The sequence below is a fragment of the Balaenoptera borealis genome, assembly GCF_965194805.1.
Source record: "Balaenoptera borealis genome assembly, chromosome: 2".
NCBI lineage: Eukaryota > Metazoa > Chordata > Mammalia > Artiodactyla > Balaenopteridae > Balaenoptera > Balaenoptera borealis.
This window is the reverse complement of record NC_138867.1, coordinates 10,364,305-10,388,174: the sequence shown is the minus strand read 5'-3', so window position 1 is coordinate 10,388,174 and position 23,870 is coordinate 10,364,305. Positions and strand designations below refer to the sequence as shown.

Below are 23,870 nucleotides of genomic sequence, written 5' to 3'. Positions count from 1 at the left end.
TTGTCTTGTTCCTGATCTTAGAGGAAATGGTTTCAGTTTTTCACCACTGAGAACGATACTGGCTGTGGGTTTGTCATATATGGCCTTTATTATGTTGAGGTAGGTTCCCTCTATGCCTACTTTCTGGAGAGTTTTTATCATAAGTGGGTGTTGAATTTTGTCGAAGGCTTTTCTGCATCTATTGAGAGGATCATATGTTTTTTTCTCCTTCAATTTGTTGATATGGTGTACCACATTGATTGATTTGCATATATTGAAGAATCCTTGCATTCCTGGGGTAAACCCCACTTGATCATGGTGTATGATCCTTTTAATGTGCTGTTGGATTCTGTTTGCTAGTATTTTGTTGAGGATTTTTGCATCTATGTTCATCAGTGCTATTGGCCTGTAGTTTTCTTTCTTTGTGACATCATTGTCTGCTTTTGGTATCAGGGTGATGGTGGCCTTGTAGAATGAGTTTGGGAGTGTTCCTCCCTCTGCTGTATTTTGGAAGAGTTTGAGAAGGATAGGTGTTAGCTCTTCTCTAAATGTTTGATAGAATTCACCTGTGAAGCCATCTGGTCCTAGACTTTTGTTTGTTGGTAGATTTTTAATCACAGTTTCAATTTCGGTGCTTCTGATTGGTCTGTTTATATTTTCTATTTCTTCCTGGTTCAGTCTTGGAAGGTTTTGCTTTTCTAAGAATTTGTCCATTTCTTCCAGGGTGTCCATTTTATTGGCATATAGTTGCTTGTGGTAATCTCTCATGATTCTTTGTATTTCTGCAGTGTCAGTTGTTACTTCTCCTTTTCATTTCTAATTCTGCTGATTTGAGTCTTCTCCCGTTTTTTCTTGATGAGTCTGGCTAATGGTTTATCAATTTAGTTTGTCTTCTCAAAGAACCAGCTTTTAGTTCTATTGATCTTTGCTATTGATCTTCATTTCTCTTTCATTTATTTCTGTTCTGATCTTTATGATTTCTTTCCTTCTGCTAACTTTGGGTTTTTTTGTTCTTCTTTCTCTAATGGCTTTGGGTGTAAGGTTAGGTATTTGAGATTTTTCTTGTTTCTTGAGGTAGGGTTGTATTGCTATAAACTTCCCTCTTAGAACTGCTTTTGCTGCATCCCATAGGTTTTGGGTCATCGTGTTTTCATTGTCATTTGTTTCTAGGTATTTTTTGGTTTCCTCTTTGATTTCTTCAGTGCTCTCTTGGTTATTTAATAGCGTATTGTTTAGCCTCCATGTGTTTGTATTTTTTCAGTTTTTTTCCTGTAATTGATATCTAGTCTCATAGCGTTGTGGTCAGAAAAGATACTTGGTACGATTTCAATTTTCTTAAGTTTACCAAGGCTTGACTTGTGACCCAAGATATGATCTATCCTGGAGAATGTTCCATGAGCACTTGAGAATAAAATGTATTCTGTTGTTTTTGGATGGAATGTCCTATAAATATCAAATAAGTCCATCTTGTTTAATGTTTCATTTAAAGCTTGTGTTTCCTTATTTATTTTCATTTTGGATAGCTGTCCATTGGTGGAAGTGGGGTGTTAAAATCCCCTACTATGATTGTGTCGATTTCCCCTTTTATGGCTGTTGGCATTTGCCTTATATATTGAGGTGCTCCTATGTTGGGTGTGTAAGTATTTACAATTCTTACATCTTCTTCTTGGATTGATCCCTTGATCATTATGTAGTGTCCTTCTTTGTCTCTTGTAATAGTCTTTATTTTAAAGTGTATTTTGTCTGATATGAGAATTGCTACTCTAGCTTCCTTTTGATTTCCATTTGCATGGAATATCTTATTCCACCCCCTAACTTTCAGTCTGTATGTGTCCCTAGGTCTGAAGTGGGTCTCTTGTAGACAGCATATATATGGGTCTTCTTTTTGTATCCATTCAGCCAGTCTGTGTCTTTTGGTTGGAGCATTTAATCCATTTACATTTAAGGTAATTATCGATATGTATGTTCCTATTACCATTTTCTTAATTGTTTTGGGTTTGTTTTCGTAGGTCTTTTCCTTCTCTTGTGTTTCCTTCCTAGAGAAGTTCCTTTAGCATTTGTTGTAAAGTTGGTTTGGTGGTGCTGAATTCTCTTAACTTTTGTTTGTCTGTAAAGGTTTTAATTTCTCCATCGAATCTGAATGAGATCCTTGCTGCATAGATTAATCTTGGTTTTAGGTTTTTCTGTTTCATCACTTTAAATATATCCTGCCACTCCCTTCTGGTTTGCAATGTTTCTGCTGAAAGGTCAGCTGTTAACCTTATGGGATTTCCCTTGTATGTTATTTGTTGTTTTTCCCTTGCTGCTTTTGATATTTTTTCTTTGTATTTAATTTTTGATAGTTTGATTATTATGTGACTTGCTGTGTTTCTCCCTGGATTTATCCTGTATGGGACTCTCTGTACTTCCTTGACTTGATTGACTATTTCCTTTCCCATGTTAGGGAAGTTTTCAACTATAATCTCTTCAAATATTTTCTCAGACCCTTTCTTTTCTCTTCTGGGTCCCCTATAATTCGAATATTGGTGCTTTTAACGTTGTCCCATAGGTCTCTGAGAGTGTCCTCCATTCTTTTCATTCTTTTTTCTTTATTTTGCACCCTGGCAGTTATTTCCACCATTTTATCTTCCAGCTCATTTATCCGTTCTTCTGCCTTAGTTTTTCTGCTATTGATTCCTTCTAGAGTATTTTTGATTTCAGTAATTGTGTTGTTCACCACTGTTTGTTTGCTCCCTAGTTCTTCTAGATCCTTTTTAAATGTTGCTTGTATTTTCTCCATTCTGTTTCTGAGATTTTGGATCATCTTTACTATCATTACTCTGAATTCTTGTTCAGGTAGGTTGCCTATTTCATCTTCATTTATTTGGTCTTGTAGGTTTTTTCCTTGCTCCTTCGTCTGTAACATATTTTTTTGTCGTTTCAATATTTTTTTGTTTTTTTGATGGGTGGTGCTCTGTTCCTGTCTTACTGGTTGTTTGGCCTGAGACATCCAGCACTGGAGTTTGCAGGCGGTTGGATAGAGCCGGCTTTTAGTGCTGAGATGAGGAACTCTGGGAGGCCTCACTCTGATTAATATTCCCTGGGGCCTGAGGTTCTCTATTAGTCCAGCAGTTTGGACTTGGAGCTCCCACCACAGGAGCTTGGGCCTGACTTCTGGCCTGGGAACCAAGATCCCACAAGATTCATGGAGCAGTTAAAAAAAAAAAAGAAAGAAAAAAAATGAGGAGTACAGTATCAAGGAATAAAAAATAAAATAAAATTAGAAAGATAAAAAATATAGTAGGAAAAATAAAACTGTAATTGAAACAGCTGGTCTCTGGGTGTTCCTCGTGTCCCCTTAGGTATCCCTGGTACCCCATCCGTGCCTGGTAGGTGCCCTAGTTTTGCGGAAACGTGAATTCCACGTCCTCCTAGTATGCCATCTTGACTCTGCCCTCTGCTTACTTTGTTTTTAATCGCTCCTATGTTCCCAGCACTGTTTTATGGGTTTTACATACATTACACACTTAACTTTTACAAGATCCTACTCAATGCTACGTAATAACCTAAGTGGGAAAAGCATCTGAAAAAGAATAGATATATGTATATGTATAACTGAATCGCTTTGCTGTACACCTGAAACTAACACAACATTGTTAATCAACTATACTCCAATATAAAATTAAAAAGTTTAAAATAATTAAATTAAATTAAAAAAATACAAGATCCCTATGGGGAAATTTCTAGTAATAGCCCCATTTTACAAATAAGGGAACTGAGACTCGGAGTAAGTGATGTGCTCAAGGTCCCATGGACCTGTGTGCAGTAGTTCCTGAACACACCTCTTCCTGAATGGTCCTTCCTGCTCTGTGTGCTTACTGTCCCATCCCCCATGGGAATGCCACAACATGGGGAGCTGTCACCGTGTCTCTCTGTCTGCAAGCCCAAAGTCATGGTGAGCACTCACCTAGGGTTTGTGGTGACGTTGTTTTACATTTTCTCCAGGACTCGCTGTGACCGAGAGCCTAGGCATGGTCACAGCATTCCTGGGTATTTCCTTAATGTCCCCTGTTCCCATTTCTTCCCCATGTCTGTCCCCATTTTGACCCTCCCACAGTGCCTGCAGTGTACACTAAAGGATGAAATAGATTAGAATAAGCCAGAATCTATAAGCATAGAAACCATTTTAACAATATATAATAAAATAAGACACAGTTGCATACTTAGTCAACATGTGCCGGGTCCTGATCACTTAATACATAAATCACTTGATATTAACTAATTTCTTTAAGCCTCAAAATGTCTCTATTTAGGCCCAGAGAGTTTAAGTAACTTGCCAGATGTGTCCTATATAGGACAGAGCTGGAGGGAGTCTGGCCTTTGAGCCCACACACCTGGACACCATGCACACAGCCTCCTAGTTTGGGAGCTTTGTGGTCCTATGACTACCCACTGTATCCCTGTAAACATGATCATAATAGCTGTAAAATTACATGTTGATGAAAATAGTTAAAGCAGGTAGAAGATGTGTGACTTAAGAAAGAAATAAACATTCTAATTGCACAGTGGAGATATTATGACCTTCATTTGGGAATATATCACAGATACTTATAGAGACTACAAGGCAGTAGACTGAAAGGAAGTCAGCTCTGCAGAAAGTTCTGGGGGAAGCACGGTTACTCACCAACCAAACTGATAAGGGTTGGATACAGAGCACTAAAGTGCAAGGGCAACAGCAGCCTAAACAAAGCTCCAGGGGTACCACTTCTCACTATTTTTTCTAAATATGTTTTATTTCCATGGTATTCGAGACTTGACCACGGTCATTTGATTTTGCCACCAATGCCTATTTTTGTGATATGGCTGCATGCAAAAGCCATATACCAAAAAAGACTTTATGTCATAATACAGTTTCAGGTCATATGGACATCATAAGTATAAGGCCCTTTGTTCCTGTGACCTGAGAATCGAACATCAGTTTGGAAACAATTTACTTCACAGTAGTTTCTCTGGCTTATGTTTTAGGTACATTGCTTAACTTGAAAGCCAACTAACCAAAAACTCATAGTTTCTTTCCTTTATTTCATTTTGAACGATATTGTGAGCTGTACTATGCCACACGATACAGTGCAGAGATTGATGCCTTGGACATCAAAAAGTTGAAAAAGAAAATAAGAAAATGTATTCGAGCAGGTTCATAACAGGCAGAGTAGCTGTAGTAATGGTTTGCTTTGTGCCTTTTCCTGATGTTAAGAAAGCTCTCTGAACTTTCTTATTTATTTATTTGTTTGTTTGTTCGTTTGTTTGTTTGTTTGAAATGGCCCAGAGGTGGATAAGGAGACTATCATGCTAAAAATGATGAGGGTGAAAGTCACTTCTCGAGGAACTCAAAGTTTATTCTTTGGTTTAAACTAGTTTTTCCCCCCACCTCATGCCCTCAGAACTTGAAAGTTATTGTTTGCTTACTTGAAATGTTCAAGCTATGTCAAACTTGAACCACAGTAAAAGTGATGCTGTCATTTTTCTCATGTGCAAAATAGAGGAAAAAAGTAATTATATTCAAAACCATTATTTTTCCTCTATTATTTATACTTATAAATTTCAGAATTGTTTTGTATCATTTGAGTTTCAACTATGAGTGACTCCCACAATGATGAGAATATGATGTAGAATTGAATGACAAGGTTTTATGAAAGCATTTAACTAAACGTGTTACTAAATGTCAGATTCGTGATTTCCCTATTTCAAGCATCAGAGACATTCTTAAAGTAGTGTTAACATTTTCCCTCATTTTTCATAACATAAAAACATAGAGATTAAAGTGAAATTCCCTTTTTGCCCCTCCTTAGACTTTTTTCTCTCTGTTCTCCCCCAGAGGCCACCACCATCATGAATTTGGGTGTATCTTTTTAATCCATGTTTGTTTGATCTGTCTCACACACATATATGTGTGTGCGTGTGTTTGTATATATACACAGTATTATTTAGTCAGTGTTTTAAGTATTTTCGTAATTGGAGTCCTGCAGTACACGTCCTATGTGCAATTTACATTTTCCACTCTTATTTTGCTTTTGAGCCTGACCCATGTTGATATATTGTGTATCTGGCTAATTTGTTTTACTTGCCAAATAGTGTTTATTCCATATTATGTCATATATGATATGGAATCATATTATTATATTTATCCATTCTCCTATTGCTGATCACTTAGGTTATTTCTCTTGTTTTGCTACTGCCAAGATAGAGGCATGAACAGTCTTGTACAAGTCTCCTGGGCACAGGTGCACAGGTTTTTCTCGAGGCTCTACCTAGAAGCAGAATTACTGGATGATTGGGCATTTGCTCATAAAACATTATCAGGTATTGACTGATAGCTCACCCCAGTGTTTCACTAATTTACTCTCCCACATACAACGTATGAGAGTTCATATTTCCTCATCTCCTCTTCAACACTTAGTAGAGTCAGACTTTCTAATTGTTTTACAGCCTAAGGAGTGTAAAGAGGCATCTTTCTGTTTCTATTCTTTCAATTCCTAATAGGGTTGAGTATCTTTTAATGTGTTTGGTGACCATACATTCCTGATTTTTCTGCTCTGCAACCGCTTTACATATATTTGTTGACCTCTCTTCTATCTGATCGTTTAATCTCTATTTCATTGATTTGTAGGAGTTATTTATTTGTTCTGGAAACTAACCCTTTGTAAGCTGTATGCATTGCAAATATCTTCTCTCAGGATGTGGCTTGTTTTTTCAACTTGGCTTCTGGTGTTTATGTTTATGTTTTCGTTTTTAATTGCATAGGAGTTCAATTTTTGAGCCAAGTGTGTGAATAGAATATTAGTTCAGAATGTGGCCTCTAGAACCAGATGGCCAGGGTCACAATCCTGGCTTCATTATTTGCTGGCTGTGGGATCTCCAGCAACTTCCTTGAGCACTTTTTACTTTAGTTTCATTATCAATAAAATGGGAAAATATCACCTCTCTCAAAAGTTTTGTCATGAAGATTAACTATAAATCAGTTAGAATATTGCCTGTTGTAATGTGAGAGCTATCTATGCATTAGCTACTAGGATTTTTGCTTGTGATATATTGTTTTAAAAATTCGTTCCTGGGTACCACAGTGGCTTTGGGACAAGTGCCTGCGTGTGGCCACATCTGCAGGAAAAGAGTGTTTCCTGTCTGTGCCCTGACATCTGAGGAGAGGGGCTGCCGACTTTTTTTTTTTTTAACATTTTTATCGGAGTGTAATTGCCCCACAATTCTGTGCTGGTCTCCGCTGCACAACGAAGTGAATCAGCCACCTGTATACATGTGTCCCCATATCCCCTCCCTCTTGCGTCTTTCTCCCACCCTCCCTATCCCACCCCTCTAGGTGGACACAAAGCACCGAGCTGATCTCCCTGTGCTATGCGGCTGCTTCCCACTAGCTATCTATTTTACATTCGGTAGTGTATATATGTCCATGCCACTCTCTCACTTCGTCCCACACTGACAACTTTTATCCAGGATATTTTTTTCTTAAACAGCAGCACGGAATCTTCCTTTTCTGGAGGCTCCCACGTGGTTTACTCTCTATTTTCTCAGGTTTTAATTCTAGAAGGAAGAATGTTTCCACCTGCTAATATAACCATGATTCCACTGAACTGGAAGTGAAAGCCGCCGCTCAGGAACTTCAGATTCCTCATGCCTCTGGCTCAACAGGCAAAGGAGGGAATTATGGTGTTAGCTGGCATAATTGATCCTGATTACCAAGTGGAAATTGGTCTACTATTCCAAAATGGAGGAGGGTTACCTGGCATATGAACACTTCTGTTACTTGAAATAAGTCACAAATTAAGTGAGTGGCAGGATTCTACTTCCCATTAAAAAAAAAAAAAAAAAAAAAAACTGAAAAGAGGATGTCTTCTCTTTCCTTCTCCCTGGCTGTGGGGATGTTTTAAGTTTAGTCAGCTGGATGCCTCCACCTGGGACTTGAAGCTTGACCTGGTGATGCAAAGAACCTGAAACAGTTGGAGATTTTTAGGGTGGTAGCAGCAGAACCAAGTGGTTTCCCATTCATGCTGCTCCTGGAGCCTGACCTCGGCTGTGCTTTCAGCTGCCTGACCTCTTCACTCTTGCACATTTTTCGTGGTTGGTGTTTCAGCTTTCTTGTCAGTTTTGTGAGGTCCCAGAAATCCTTCCAATAAATTTCTTTTTTGCTTAAAAAAAAAAAATTTCTTTCCTAGCACTACCAGTCTTACGTGTATATTATGTGTATGTTTAAAAGGTAAATGTTACTTATGATAGTTTTTGTTATAAATATTTTTTTTTCTCATAATAACTGAGTTCTGAAACTTATACAAAGTTATGTTTAAGTATAGACTAAATTACATCTACATTTTTATTAATTTTAATTCTTTAGGAACTATTTCTATTTAAAGAAATAGAATTTCAGTAGTGAAAGCAAACTTTATTTCCTGAAATTGAACATGAGTGGAAGTTACAGCAACCTCAGAAATGACTTTTATGTTATATTAAATTGAATGATATAATTGGGAGAAAGCCACGAGTAATTCCTAAACACCTGAAATAAGAGTGTCTGAGACATAGGCATAATTTGTGTTTATCGAATGAATAAAGAGTTTGCTTTTTATAAAAGCATCCACCTTAGAGCAGTCTTTAAGAAAAAGAATCAAGTGCACAAAATATGCAGTTGTATAGAATCCCCTAACAGAGAGAGTAAAGTGTGCACTTAGAGGAAATAAAATCTAAACCCAGTTTCTCTTGGGACTTCTATTTTCTGTGATCAGTCATACTTCTAATGCATTTTAACTGTGCTAAAGGAATCAGGAAACCATTTAAGTGATTACTGCTCTTTGTCTACTCAAAAGGAGGGTGCCCATGCTTTGAGAGCATAGTTTCATATTCAGTGTCGGTGGTATTTTTTCAATTTTAATAAAAAATATTCCTTCTTGTTTCTGTTGCACATAAAATCGAAACACTTTTGAAAGAGACGAACAAAAAGTAAATATTATTTAACAGTGTGATGTGTAGCTCTGTATATAAAATCACCCATTATGGTGGATGAGTGGATAAATCTCAAAGGATGCGTGAAAGTGGTGGCACCACCTTGTTTGTGCTAGGGTGACCCGATACATTGTCTTCCAGCTCTAAACTGTGGAAATGAAAGATGGAGAAGTAGAAAATGCCTTATGAACTCAAATAATGGTACATTTCTGTATTAGTCAGTGTGACATTTATTCTACCAAAACAAACAACCCTCCAACTTCAGAGTTTCAGTAAAACAGTGGTTTATTTCTCACTGGCGTTGTGTCTTCTCTGGGTTGGCGGAAATCTTCCCTTCGCACGGTTACTCAGAGACCCACCTCAACTCAGGGCTTGACAAGCGAGAGCATGGCGATCACGTCCCTGCCCTTCTGTGCTTGGGGCAGGAGGTGGCACATGCCCCCATCTACATGCAAGGGGGCAGGGAAGTGTGCTCTTCAGTGTGCCTGGAAGGAGAAGAGAACGGGGCTTTGATGAGACATGGGAGAAGCTTCCAGTGACTTGGACATTCTTATTGTTTCAAGTGGGAAGTAACAAGTGTGTTTCCCTCCATGCCTTTTTTCTTGTTTTCATTGAATGGAGGATTCTTTAAATTCTGTGGTGCTTTACAATTTTCAAAAGTTTCAGACACATGATTTTATATAATTCCATAATAACCCTTTTTTCCCTCTACCCCTTTCTTACCACTCCCTTCTTCCCTCTCCCCACTGGTAACCACTAGTTTGTCTTCTACACCTGTGAGTCTGCTTTTTTCCTGTTTTATTCTCTTGTTGGGTTTTTTTTTTTAATTCCACCTACAAGTGATATTATACAGTATTTGTCTTTCTCTGTCTGACTTATTTCATTTAGCATAATGCCCTCTAAATCCATCCATGTTGCTGCAAATGGCAAAATTTCCTTCTTTTGTATTGCTGAGTAGTATTCCATTATATATCACATCTTCTTTATCCATTCATCTGTTGATGGACACCTCAGTTGCTTCCATAGCTTGGCAATTGTAAACAGTGCTGCTATGAACATTGGCGTGCACTATCTTTTCAAAATAGTAAGGTGTTTTTTGGATATATACCCAGGAGTGGAATTGCTGGGTCATATGTAGTTCTGTTTTTAGTTTTTTGAGAAACCTCCATACTGTTTTCCACAGTGACTGCAGCAATTTACATTCCCACCAACAGTGTACAAGGGTTCCCTTTATTCCACATCCTTGCCAACATCTGTTATTAGCGTTCTTTTTGATGAAAGCCATTCTGACAGGTGTGAGGTGATATCTCATTGCGGTTTTGATTTGCATTTCCCTGATGACTAGCAATATTGAGCATCTTTTCATGTGCCTGGTGGCCATCTGCATTTCCTCTTTGAAAAAAATGTCTATTCAGTTCTTCTGCCCATTTTTTAATTGGGTTGTTTATTTTTTTGATATCGAGTAGTATGAGCTATTTGTATATTTTGGAATTAAGCCCTTTTTGGTCATATCATTTGCAAATACCTTCTCCCATTCAGTAGGTTGTGTTGTCATTTTGTCGATGGTTTCCTTTGCTGTGGAAAAGCTTTTAAGTTTAATGAGGTCCCATTAGTTTATTTTTACTTTTTTTTCCTTTGCTTTAGGATATGGATCCAATAAAAAAATATTGCTGAGATTTATGTCAAAGAGTGTTCTGCCTACGTTTTTCTCTATGAGTTTTATAGTATCTGGTCTTAATCCAGTTTGAGTTTATCTTTGTATATGATGATAGAGAATGTTCTAATTTCATTCTTTTACATGTAGCTGTCCAATTTTTCCAGCATCACTTACTGAAGAGGCTATCTTCTCTCCATTGTATATTCTTGCCTCGTTTGTCATAGATTAATTGACCATAAGTGTGTGGGTTTATTTCTGGACTCTTTATTCTATTCCATTGATCAATGTGTCTGTTTTTGTGCCAGTACCATACTCTTTTGATTACTAGAGCTTTGTAGTATAGTCTGAAGACAGGGAGAGTGATTACTCCAGCTCTGTTCTATGACTTTTGGGGTTGGACAGATTAGTTTAAATCCCTGCTGAGTTCCTTATGATGTGTGTGGTCAAGTTATTTAACATCAATAAGCCAGTTATTCCCCATCTACCAAAAGATGTTAGTGATTGTTGTGAATTAGCAGAGCCTTGGTATACAGTAAGTACTCAACAAAGGACTGAACTGGTAAAAGGAATGTAGTAACATAGAGATAGTAGTAAATCTTGAAGGATATAGCATGAGAACATTTTTATTGTATCAGAGAAATAACTGTATGGGCTTCCTTGGGCTGCCATAACAAATTACTACAACTGAGTGGCTTAAAATAAAAGACATTTATTATTTCACAGTTTGGGAGTCCAGAAGTTCAAAATCAAGTTCTGTTGACAGGGCTATGTCCCCTAGGAAGGCTAAAGGGGAGGAGTTTTTCTTAACTCTTCCAGGTTCTGCTGGCTCCAGATATTCCTTGGCTTATAGATGCATAAATCCAGTCTCTGCCTCTGCCTCTGACCTTCTCCTCTGCATCTTTCTCCTCTAAGGATCTTTTTTAAGGACACTTGTCATTGGATTTAGGATGATCTTATCTGAAGATCTTTAACTTAATTACATCTGTAAAAACCCTTTTCCAATAAGTAACCATTCACAATTTCTAGGGATTTGGTGTGGACATATCTTTTGTGGGGGAAGGGCACCATTCAACTCACTACAATTATGAAAGCATTTTCCACCCCTATATTAAATGCCACTTACTAAGTGAACATGCTTTGTAATTTTTAAAATATTAATTATAGGATTACATTTCTGTTTTTAAGTGTTAAACTTTGCAGTTAGACGTTACTACTCTATCATGCTACATCTTTTTGAAGCAAGAAGTTGCATTGGACTGAATTTGTAATGTTATCATTTCATGTATCAATTGTCTATAGCTCTCATCATTGCAAAACCATTTTCCACTTTGCTAAAATGGATTGGCTGAGGAGAAAGATAGCCTAAAAAAGTCATATGTCTCTTAAGGGACTACTCTTATATTCATGTATATCAATCATGGCTATTCTGAATGCTGATTTATACCAGAATTTCCTTTTCCCCCAGCAAATGTATTCAGAAGCCATCTCTAAGGTACAGATTAAAGTTCTAAAAGCTACTTGCTGTTGTGAAACTGATGAGCTATTCATAGAAGCTGCTTGATCAGAGTAAAAGATCTAGTGAAATAAGGGTAGAAAGTCATTCTCAAAATGATACCTGTGAGTAATTGGCATCTAGATTTCTCACAAATTATTGACATATTAAAAAAGGGTATGCTGGAACTATTTGCATATATAATGAAAGAGCTGTTCATATTTAGAAATTTTAAATTTATTTATATATTTTAATAAATCATTCAGAATAAATTTATGTGCCTACATCGTTACAATCTGCACAGTATCTTTGGCATATCATTTAGATGAGCAACCCTTTCTACCTGGGTCATTTTATAAGATGTACTTATAAAGTGAGAATTTGGGAACTGTATATTCAATTGGTGTAAAGTGTTATAATTTTATATTACTTAATTTAAAATATAATAAGCAGCTGAAAGGAACTCCTTATATGATATGTCTAGAAGAAGGTATAGATTTATTTTATCTCTTTATAATGAAAATGGAGAAAGTTATTTCTTTATTAGAATACCTTAAAAAGTCTACATGAAACTATTCAGATTTGTATTTTAAAATGACTAAAGCTGAATAGAACTGCATGTATGTAGAAATTATTGTAAGGAATAAGTATGATATGTTGGGATTTGTAAAAAATGAGCTGTTCTTCTGAAAATTACTGAACGATGTCCATTTATAACATGCTATAATACCTGTGATTCAGAAGAGGTATACATCAAACATATTAAAGTTAAGATCGTGTCAAAATGGGATCCCTTTTCTCAGTCAGAAATTAAAGGGAGTTCCATGGAGCCACCATTACTACCCTCATGTGCCTTTGTGTCTTATCGTCTAGAGTTCTTTTGTTCCTAACCGATTCATTATACCTATGTATTCTCTCTTTTATAGTTCAGCAGAAGAGCAGTTTCACTGGCAATCACAAGGTAAGGTACAGCTTCTTTTTTTTATTGAAGTATAGTTGATTTACAGTTTTATGTTAGTTCCTGGTATACAGCAAAGTGATTCACATATACATATATATATATTCTTTTTCATATTCCTTTCCATTATGGTTTATTACAAGGTATTCGATATATTTCCCTGTGCTATACAGTAGGTCCTTGTTGTTTATCTATTTTACATAAAGTAGTTTGTATCTGCTAATCCCAAACTCCTAATTTATCCATCCCCTACCCCCTTTCCCCTTTGGTAACCATGAGTTTGTTTTCTATATCTGTGAGTCTGTTTTCTGTTTTGCAAATAAATTCATTTGTATCATATTTTAGGTTCCACACACAAGTGATATCATATGGTATTTGCCTTTCTCTCTTTGACTTACGTCACTTAGTACGATCATCTCTAGGTCCATCCATGTTGCTGCAAATGGCATTATTTCACTCTTTTTAATGGCTGAGTAATATTCCATTGGATATATATACGCACCACATCTTCTTTATCCATTCTTCTGTTGATGGACATTTAGATTGAAAGTACAGCTTCTTGAGGAGCATTTATACTTACTGCTACATATATCTCTATTGATTAATTTTCTTGTGAACTTTAGGAAGAGACTTTTGAAAATGAATATGACAACACATGACACTAAAATTAGATGAAGTTCTGATAGCTCAAGATTTCGTGGGAGTTAAGTTCTCCCAATTCCCTAGGAACTTTATGTTCTTCATGGATACATAGACTTGGCTGGCCTTGGTTTTTAATGGTGGTTGACCAAGGGTTACAATGTGATATCTAATGAGAATTTCAAAAAGATAATATCTTTGGTTAGGATATTTTTGATTATTAAATGATAGTCTTAAGCTTTAATATTGACATTACCATGTATTTGTTCATGTCTTTAAAATATTATATTTCAGATGGTCAAAAAGATATCGAAGATGAGCTCACAACAGGTCTTGAATTGGTGGACTCCTGTATTAGATCACTGCAGGAATCAGGAATACTTGACCCACAAGACTATTCAACAAGTGAAAGTAAGTCAAGTGACAGTTAAGCTTGAAGACAATTAAAATATAGGATCATTATGTCATTAATATTATAATATTATTATAATTAATATCATGAGTCATATCTAATAGGACTTCAAGATGTGTTTATACTTGTTTTATCCATTTCACTCCTCTCTCACCTACTTCCTTCTGACATTACCCCACACTAATTCACATTTGATTAGAAACTCTCTTAAGTCAGTAATTATCATCTAGATTTCTCACCAATTATTGACATATTGGTGATCCTCACCAATTCTCTGATATCCTTTTTGGCATCTAGAGTAGCACATTGTATGAACTCATCATTTAGTTGTTTAATCAACACAGTGTCTGCTTTAAAGTTAACTATCAATGCTTTACTCATACAGATTATTGTTGGTAGAGATCTTAAACGGTAGAGCAATTATATAACAAAATAGAAAAAAATGATGTAATATATGCAGTACTATTTAGTACCATGCTATAGTACTATGCAATAACTCCTTCTATTTCTATGTTTAGCTATCTTGCATGGCTATATTAATCTCAATAGAATATTTAAAGATTTCTTTCTTTTACTTAATTACATATTTTTCAAACAGAGTAGCTGAGGCTTTGAAATTAAAGTTCTATGAATTGAAATGAGCCTCACTTTAATAAATTATAAAATTCTCTTGACCTATTTTAATAAAATCCCACAAAAAGCTAAAAATTAAATCATTAAAATGTACATTACCCTGATAATTTCTACATGAGAAATCAGTGGAGCATTTTATTCCTTAATTTAAAAAAATAAAATTTCCTTGAATACCCATCAAGGTTTGCTATATAAAAGAAAGATATAAGAGTAAGATAGCATAGTGATCTCAAAACCATTTAATTTATATATTAGTTCATTTCTCTATGGTCTTTATAATACCACGACTCTTAGGGTAACATCATCATGAATATCCAGATTTATTTTAACCATATGCATCCCCTTAATAAAACTCCTAAAGTAAGATGCATGATTTGTATTATACTTGTTCTCTGCGTTTTATATTTTAAAATGTAAGATTGTTACCTCTTTTTTCTCAAAGTCTATAAATATATTTCTTTTGTAGGGGTAGTTGTAGTTAGAACTATATTTAATTAATATTTGAGGCACATGTACTCATTTTATTATAGAGTAAGGAAAGCAGAGATAAAATAATGTGTCTGGGGAGGATGATATTGGCTATCTTATTTTTTATAGAATAACAGAGAAATATATTTTATTATGATTTTAGGAGGGGGATAACCTTTTATTCATAGAAAGTACAGAAAAAAGAAGGAAGAAAAGAGTAACTTATGAAGCAAATTAAAATAGAAGTGATAAATCAAGTATATCAATCTAGCACTATATGTAAGGACTGAATTCTCTGAAAAGAATGAAAATTCAAATTTGCAGTAAACGAAAATAAAATAGTGATGTTATGTTTAATATACACACTTATATTAATGAAATAAATGTTGAAATTAAAGGAATTGACAAAGTAGTGACAGCAAATACAATGAACACAAGGAGTGGGATTGGGAAGAATAATGTGAGGTGAAGTGGAATTTAATGCAGAAGCACTAAACAGGGTCAAAAAGGAATTATACAGTGAAAATATTTTAACTTATAATTATGTGGTAAAATCTGGTGAATATGTATGTGCCAAACAAAATAGCATCTGAATATTAAAAATTATTAAAAATGAAAGAAGGTGATGAAAAATATTGTGAACATTTCTCAAAATCAGACTGACTACTAAAAGAAAAAGCCACAGAAAGTTGGAATAAATAATTAACAAATCAATGCATTAAATAAATTTAAAAATTTTTTTGAATAATAATAAACACTTGCTATATATGTCCAAGGAAAATTTAAAAAAATTGATCAGCTGATGGACTGAAAAGACAATCCTAAAAATTAAAAAGGGTAGAAAGGCCACATTCTTTGATGATAATTCAGTACAATTAAAAGTAAATAATAAAATGCTAAGCAAACATATAATCACATTAAAATTAAGAGACATACTTTTGGCTACTGTGAATCAAAACGGAAGCAAAAAGAAAATTCCATACTATGTACAAAGCAAATAGAACAGCAACATTTTATAATGAAAGCGTAAGTGTATGGTAAAACTGCACTCAGAGGAAATCATAATTTTATTATTAAAAATAAAAGACAAAGTAAAGAGATGTGTATTCATTATTGGGACACCTTAAAAAGAGTTAAATAAACCAAAAGAAGCTAGGAAGATGGAAATACTAGAAGCAATGCAGAGACAAAGTAATATAAAAAATAGTAGAAGAAATAAATAAATGAATACTAAAAGAGATAAATAAATAAAATAATAGAAAGGATAAGTATATGAACTTCAAAAACAAACTTTAAGTCAACTAATAATCCTGAATTTCTGAATTGAGACACTCTGCTACACCCAGGAGAAGTGGAAAGAACTTTTAGCGTTCACTTTCGTATTTCTGCAGAATGTTTTCAAACACTGTCTACAAAAGATGTATCTTTATTATGGGAAATTTAAATACTCCAGTAAGATTTTTTTTGAAATATATTTGCTAACTGCTGAATTGGTTGGTTTTCAGAAATATTACTTAGTTTATGTTATTAGGTAGTGAATTATCTTTTTGAAGACTCCTAGGATTTTAGTTAATTATTCTTTTTTGGAAGGCCCTGCTTCCTTGTTTGAAGATAGGAAAAGATACAAAGCAAAATCAAAAAACGAACAAACAGACAGAAAACACAGGTGATGAAAGTGCCACTTGAAAATTTTATACCAGAAGATCTGAACCACAGTGAAATGTGGAATATTCGTGTTCTTATGAAATGTTTGTTCTTAACATTTTCAGAGTCAGTTTGAGACTGAACGAATTGAATAAAGTTTAGGAAGTTAATTTAAAAATATTGAGTAGACAGCTATCATTTGGGGGATCAATTATTGCTAATTTTAAGTACTTAGACTATCATAAAATAAAAATCCTAATTGCTGTTTGTATTTGCATCAGGGTCCAGATGGGAAATAAGAGTCTACTCAAAAAAAGTCTAACTGAAGAGAATTTAATTAGGGGGCGATTTACAAAGAAGTGAGCAAGATTCAGGGAGCAATCAATGCCTGCAGAGGTACTCAGGGGGTAGCAACTGATGGAAACCCTTGCCACCCTTAGTCCCGAAGGAAAAATCGAGGGACTAGTGCCAGCAGGGTCAAGAGGCGAGGCTGGCGGGAGCAGAGAAATAAATATCCTGGCCTCTCTCTCCTCTAACCTCTGATGCCCTCCTCATGCCTCTCACTGGCCAAGTCCAGTCGTAAACCAAGTGCCAAGTGACCCTTGTGATACAGTCTCTGTGGGGAGAAGGGTAGAGAATGAATATGTGCAGCAAAGAGAATAACCAGCACAACCTTCTACTCAATACTAGAACAATATACATGTTTATATTTCTATAAACATAACACATATAATATGTAATGGCTCTGTGACATGTTTCATATAATTAGCACAGGCCCATGAGATTCTGCTCGTCCCTTGTTTGTGTGATGATTCAATCAATGGACTCATTAGCTAGAACAGACATGAAAGAGCTGATGCTAAATTGGACCTGGCGCGCTGCCCTTGAGAGCCAGTGTCTGAGTCCTAACCCGAAAGAGACTAAAACAACACGAAATACAGTCTAAAACCAGCTTGAAACATTACTACAGTGGCAACCAGTCTCAGCCCCTAAGCACATAGTATGTAATTTGTTGTTTAAAAGCTTTTGTTATTCTTCTTTCCAAGATCTGTTTAAAATAAAATTTGAATCTTAGTAAACCCATCTTCTTGACCCTAAGGCAAGCAATAACTGCTCTAGTATACAGACTGTAGTGCCCTACAGTTATCAGTGTTTTCCAACACTTCGCATTTTTTACAAAGTGCTATCGTAAACAGTATGTAAATCATGTGTACAACCTCTGCCACCCCACCACTATTTTGTGACTGCCAGCTGTGTAATTTCAGTTCTAATAAATACGTGTCACCGAGTCACCAGAATTGCTGCTGCTTTACTGGGGAAAAAAAAGTTATTGACAGAAGCTCAGGGCCATTAGCCTCTCATATAATATACAGCTTGACTTAAACTGCCATGGACCAAGTACCGTATTTATTCCATGCATCCTTGGAGACACAAACTCAGAAATAAGGGTCATTATATCTCAGCCAAAAATTAATGAAAGTATTTGTCAGTCGAAATCAGAAAGAGAATGGACAACTTGGGGGAAAAGGGCCTATATGTTTATAGAGATTGTTAATTTGTTTAATTATTTTATTTTGAAATAGCAATTATTTTTCTATAGCAGCTGGACAAATTGAAATTCCACCATATCCTAGAAAATCCCAGCATTCAGTAGGAAGGAAATCTTAGGAACTTAAGATATTCTGAGTATTATGGCAAAGAAAGGAGTGTTATTGAGTTCTCAAATCAGAATATATTCAAGAAATCAAGAATCAATCATGTAAGTTACCATTCTGAGCAGGTAAAATCCAAATAGAATAATCATATGTAGTTTGACAGACTGGAATATATTACTTACTCTTGATTTACAGTCTGTCATTTTCATTTAATTACTGTGAATATACTTAATTCTATGCGGTGAGAAAATTGTTGAGAGATCAGGTTATTAAAATGCTATAAAATATTATCCCATATATTCTTATGTAATAATAACAAAGGTAAGAGACATCCTTGTGAAGTGAATATTTTCATAACTCTTGGCAAGCATGGCAACAAAGGATTCAGAAGTGGTTTAAGAGTATAAGATTTTTATAATAATTAGAATAATCAAAATAATAGATATATACATAATGTGGCTCACAATATTGATAAGCTGTTATGGTGGAAACTAGGTCCTCAGTTAGACCCGATGGGATGGAGAGCCTCTGGGTAGGGGTTCAAGGTAGCCCATCCCGCCCTTGGAACCATAAGACCTGGATTCAAGTCCTACTGTTCCCCTCACTCTACCAGTGGTTGTCGACTGTCACCTGGGCTCTGGAGACCCCAAGTCCTTTCCTGGACATGCATTTTTTCAAGTTAGTTGAGTACATCCTTGAATTGTTCATTTCTTGTGAAATTACTTCATCATATGCCCTTTGGTCCAAATGTTTGAAATACAAACACGAGAGTCTCCTCTGCAGAAGTTTGTCATGGTTGAAGCCTAAAGTTGTCTGATGCTACATGTGTCCTTTTGTTTCCTTTCCAAATTCTCTCACACCCACCTCCTCCACTGCCTTTGGCGTTATAGAGCCAATGGGAAGTTAGCAGTGGAAGGTGTGAGCAAAAGGTGAGGGAAATCACCCGGGTAGCACACAGGCTGTAGCGATATCCTCCAGGGAGCTATCATTATCTTTCCCTCCAGATTTTCTCTCCACCTGTTTTTCAGCTAATGTTCACTTCTTTCTCTTAAATTTCCTTCTTTCACATAGACATTTAAGAAGCATGCTATACCTTCTCCAAAGAGGTCACCAGCTCAGAGGCAGACCTCGGAATTGAGACCTTGTCTTGTTCTTGTGGCTTCAGCTTCCACCACTGATGTGCAAAGATGTAAAATACCAAGTGCTCCTTATCCATTCCCTAAGCAAGAGAAAACAATGTAAATTTCTCACTAAAAACATCATTCTTATCTGTGTTATCCGGGTCTCCTGGAATCAAGCACAGAGTTTAGAGCCTGGGGAAATTTTTAATGAAAATATAATTGGGTTTTGAAATTGTCAAGGCACTATAGGTGCCCAGCACACAAATATGAGGGTCAGATGAAAGCTGGTGGAAGCGAGGAAAAGTAAAGAGGCAGAAAGCTCTGGTGAGAAAGTCAGATGAAGCAGACTTTTCCCCGGGGCGCAGTGGAGGGAGGGGCCTCCTGGTAATACCTTATGGAGATGTCATATAGGATTCCCCCAGAAGTTAAAACAACATTAAAACTGCCACTGATCAAGCAATAAGTCACTTCAACAGCAACTGATAAAATCAAATCTTAACATACTGGCTTTTTATTGTATCACTATAGACACAGGTAGGTGTTACATTCTTTTTTTAAACGTCTGTATTAAGCACTTATTAACAGTAGCACAGAGAATCTCTGCCCTTGTGACATTTACATTCTAGGCAAAAAAGGCTGAAATCAAGCACTCTAAATACTGTAAAGTCAGGTAGGTAGGTAGTTGCCTCCAGCAATGACAAAGCCAGTGCGGGGTAGAGTAGGGCAGTGTTTCCCAGAGTGCACTTGGGATTCCTGGGGGTCCTTGAGGACCTTTCAAGGGGGGCTGCAAAGGCACCCATTTTCACAGTAATCCCATGATGCTCTTTGCCCTTCCATGCTCATTCTCACACAATGAGAGAGAGTGAGAATGAGAGTCACGTAGAGAACAGACTTGTGGTTGCCAAGGGCGGGTGGGGGGGGTGCGGTGGGAGAGGGATGGATTGGGAGTTTGGGGTTAGCAGATGCAAACTACTATATATAGGATGGATAAACAACAGGGTCCTACTGTATAGCACAGGGACCTGTATTCATTACCCTGTGATAAACCATAATGGGAAAGAATATGAAAAAGAACGTGTATATATGTATAAATGAATCACGTTGCTGTACAGCAGAAGTTAACGCAACATTGTAAATCAACTCTACTTCAATAAAATAAATTAAACAACAACAACAAAAGACTGAGAGTCACACATGATGAGTGTTCAGTGAAGCTTCCCGAGTGCTACGTGGCACTTGAAAGCATCATCGCTCTGACGGCTCACGGAAAGTGTGTGATGCACGCAGCCTTCTCTTTTAAACGCTTCCCAGTTTTAGTATCGTAAATAGTATTCTGTGTCACTCATATGGTAAATAAAAGCTCTTTGGGGCATGTGGGGTCTTAGTTCCCCGACCGGGGATTGAACCCGTACCCCCTGCAGTGGAAGCGCCATCTTAACCACTGGACCACCAGGGAAGTCCCAAAACCACTCTAGTTTCGAGAGAATGATCAAAGGGCCAGGAAGTCATCCTCTGTGAGAAGATACTTGATCAGGGACCTGAATAAATGTGTGAGCAAACCATGCAGGCATCTAGGGAAAAGTCTGTGATTTGCGGCAAATCAAAAACTGGTTCTTTAAGCTAGTGTAATTCCATAAATACATTGTAATGTTTTCAGAATTTAGCTTTTAAATTTTGTTTTCTCCTAAACTGATTTGTATTAGTTTTCTATTTCTTTTCAGTTATTGATAGTGAGAAATATGAATCTATTATCTTTAGACGGTTAATTTATAAAGAAATATATGTAATGCTTTTCCTCATTTTGTGCTACATTAATTTTTTTAAATGGTAAATAATCCAAAGACAAAACTGTTCAAGGAAATAGTTGGGGACTAGAGCAAGCTATAAAAATACCATTCTATGATTAGAACATGATGTAAAAATCCCATGCACAATAAAATTCTTGAGCTGTACATTTTAAACCAAAGTTTTATATTTGAAGTTTATTTTTTGTGATAAATGTCATTTTGCTCATTTCCCTCCATTGTATACAGATGTAAAGAAACTGAGTTATTGTATTTAGTGTGAAAGCTTTACCCATCTTTGGTTATTTCACATAAAGTAGTCAAACTTGAAAAAGCAGACTAGTTAGGCCAGTAGCATTGACTGAATCTAAATCAGTTTAAAAACCAAATGAGTGGGCTTCCCTGGTGGCGCAGTGGTTGAGAATCTGCCTGCCAATGCAGGGGACACGGGTTCGAGCCCTGGTCTGGGAAGATCCCACATGCCGCGGAGCAGCTGGGCCCGTGAGCCACAACTACTGAGCCTGCGCGTCTGGAGCCCGTGCTCCAGACAAGAGAGGCCACGATAGTGAGAGGCCCGCACACCGCGATGAAGAGTGGCCCCCGCTCACCGCAACTAGAGAAAGCCCGCGCACAGAAACGAAGACCCCACAGCCAAAAATAAATAAATAAATAAATAAATTTTAAAAAAAATAACAAAACTAAATGAGTACTTCCGTATTCTTGGGACCATTAAAGTTCTCACTTTTACTAAAGCATTATACACTGAAAGGAGCTGATAGATGAAACTGATATTCTGAAGAAAGAGACTTAGAAATCAAGTTTAAGAACACATCTGCCTACGGAACAACCACATCAGCCCTGAGCTTTCTTACATAAATGGGCCGCTCGACCTTTTGCCCTCAGTTAATTTTAGGGATGGTAGATTTTAGGTTAGTGAAACTCCTACCTATGATCTTTTCAAGTTACTAGTGAAGATCAGGAGAAAACAACTAGTTTATCACTACTAACTACCTCTTATTCCAAGTGGGTTTGTAAATTGGCAAGTTCATCCAGAGCCCATAAAGAAGAAACTGCTGCTATGAATGAAACCGATTAATAGTGCAACTTAAGCAAAAGTCAGTACTTTTACGCTGTAGAGTTAACTTGTAGTTAGATATGACTAAAATGCTTTAAGCTTGATTTAAATCAGTTCAATCACCTTACAAATAATTGACAATTTTTCTCATTGATTTTGGAATTTATAATAGCCCTTTTGTGTGTGTGTGTGTGTGTGTGTGTGTGTGTGTATATATATATATATATACACACGTATATATATATAATTTCCACTATCTATTTCCTTTCTTCTTACTCAACATTTTCCACTAAAAGATTTCCCCTTTCTTTTTATGTGTTGCTGCTCTAAGAATTTATTCTCATTTAAAATAAAATAATACTTAACCTTCAAATTATTCTTAGCCTTCCACAAAGATTGGATAACAAGAGGGTGGAAATGAATGCAAATTCTCTGACGGTTATCGATGTGTGTGAATCATATTGGCTTTATTTTTCATGGTCTACGTAAAGATAAGATTTTATATTATTTTGAAAGAGTCAGTTTAACCTAAGAGTAAGTAAAGAATGTTTCTAAACTTCCTGACAAACGGAAATCTAAACAAAGCTGCCTTTGTCACTTATTCAGTCCTGAATTTGTCTGTCTCAACTTGTGTGTTTATTATTCCTGATTATCCTGAATTAACAACCTAACAAAACATTCATTGAGCGCCTATGCGAGACATTGCCTAGATCTCATAGCTGTTTATTTCAGTGCATTCTTGTCAATAACTCTTTTGATGGTAAAATAATCCCTCGGAATTAAATTGATATCTTAGTTACCACTTAGAGACCTTGTCTTCTTCTTGTGGCTTCAGCTGCCACCACTGATGACTTGGATAATTACATCTCTGTCCTAAAATTTCACTAACATATAACCAAACTTTGATCTTGGAAATTATTTAAGATCTAGAAAGAGAGTCAGGTCTGTTAGAGCCAGTATTAAAATCAAGCCCAGACTCCCTTTCTAACTATGTGAACTCCCACCATCTCCAACAACTCTGTAATTTTAAGATTAAGCCTGTCCTTCCCCAAAACACGGGGTCCCCAACATATGTCTCTTGCTAATCCTTCCCTTGGAATGACATGTGAGGAGAGTTTTTGCTTTTTTCATACTCCTTTAGTGAATATTTGTTGAGTTCTGGGACAGATGTTCAACTGAAGCAGACCAGAATTAGCAACTGCCAATAAATCACCTTAAAACTTGTAGAAACAGAAGGTGTGCACCTGACCCTAAGAGTGCTGTCTTGTCTGCTCGGCTTTCTAGAAGGACTTACTCTGCACTGTGGGAATCTCCCCAGCACCTACTGCAGTGTCAGCGAGATCCTGCTAGAGATCAGCTGAAGAGTGT

General features: G+C 36.3%; 1 protein-coding gene across 1 annotated transcript in view; it reads left to right on the top strand.

The window, feature by feature from the left end:
• CTNND2 (catenin delta 2) overlaps positions 1 to 23,870 on the top strand; it is a 942,908-nt gene that overhangs the window by 490,415 nt on the left and 428,623 nt on the right. The window contains 2 exon segments of the mRNA XM_082382599.1: positions 13,040 to 13,074; positions 14,005 to 14,121. Coding sequence (XP_082238725.1) covers positions 13,040 to 13,074; positions 14,005 to 14,121 — 152 coding nt within the window.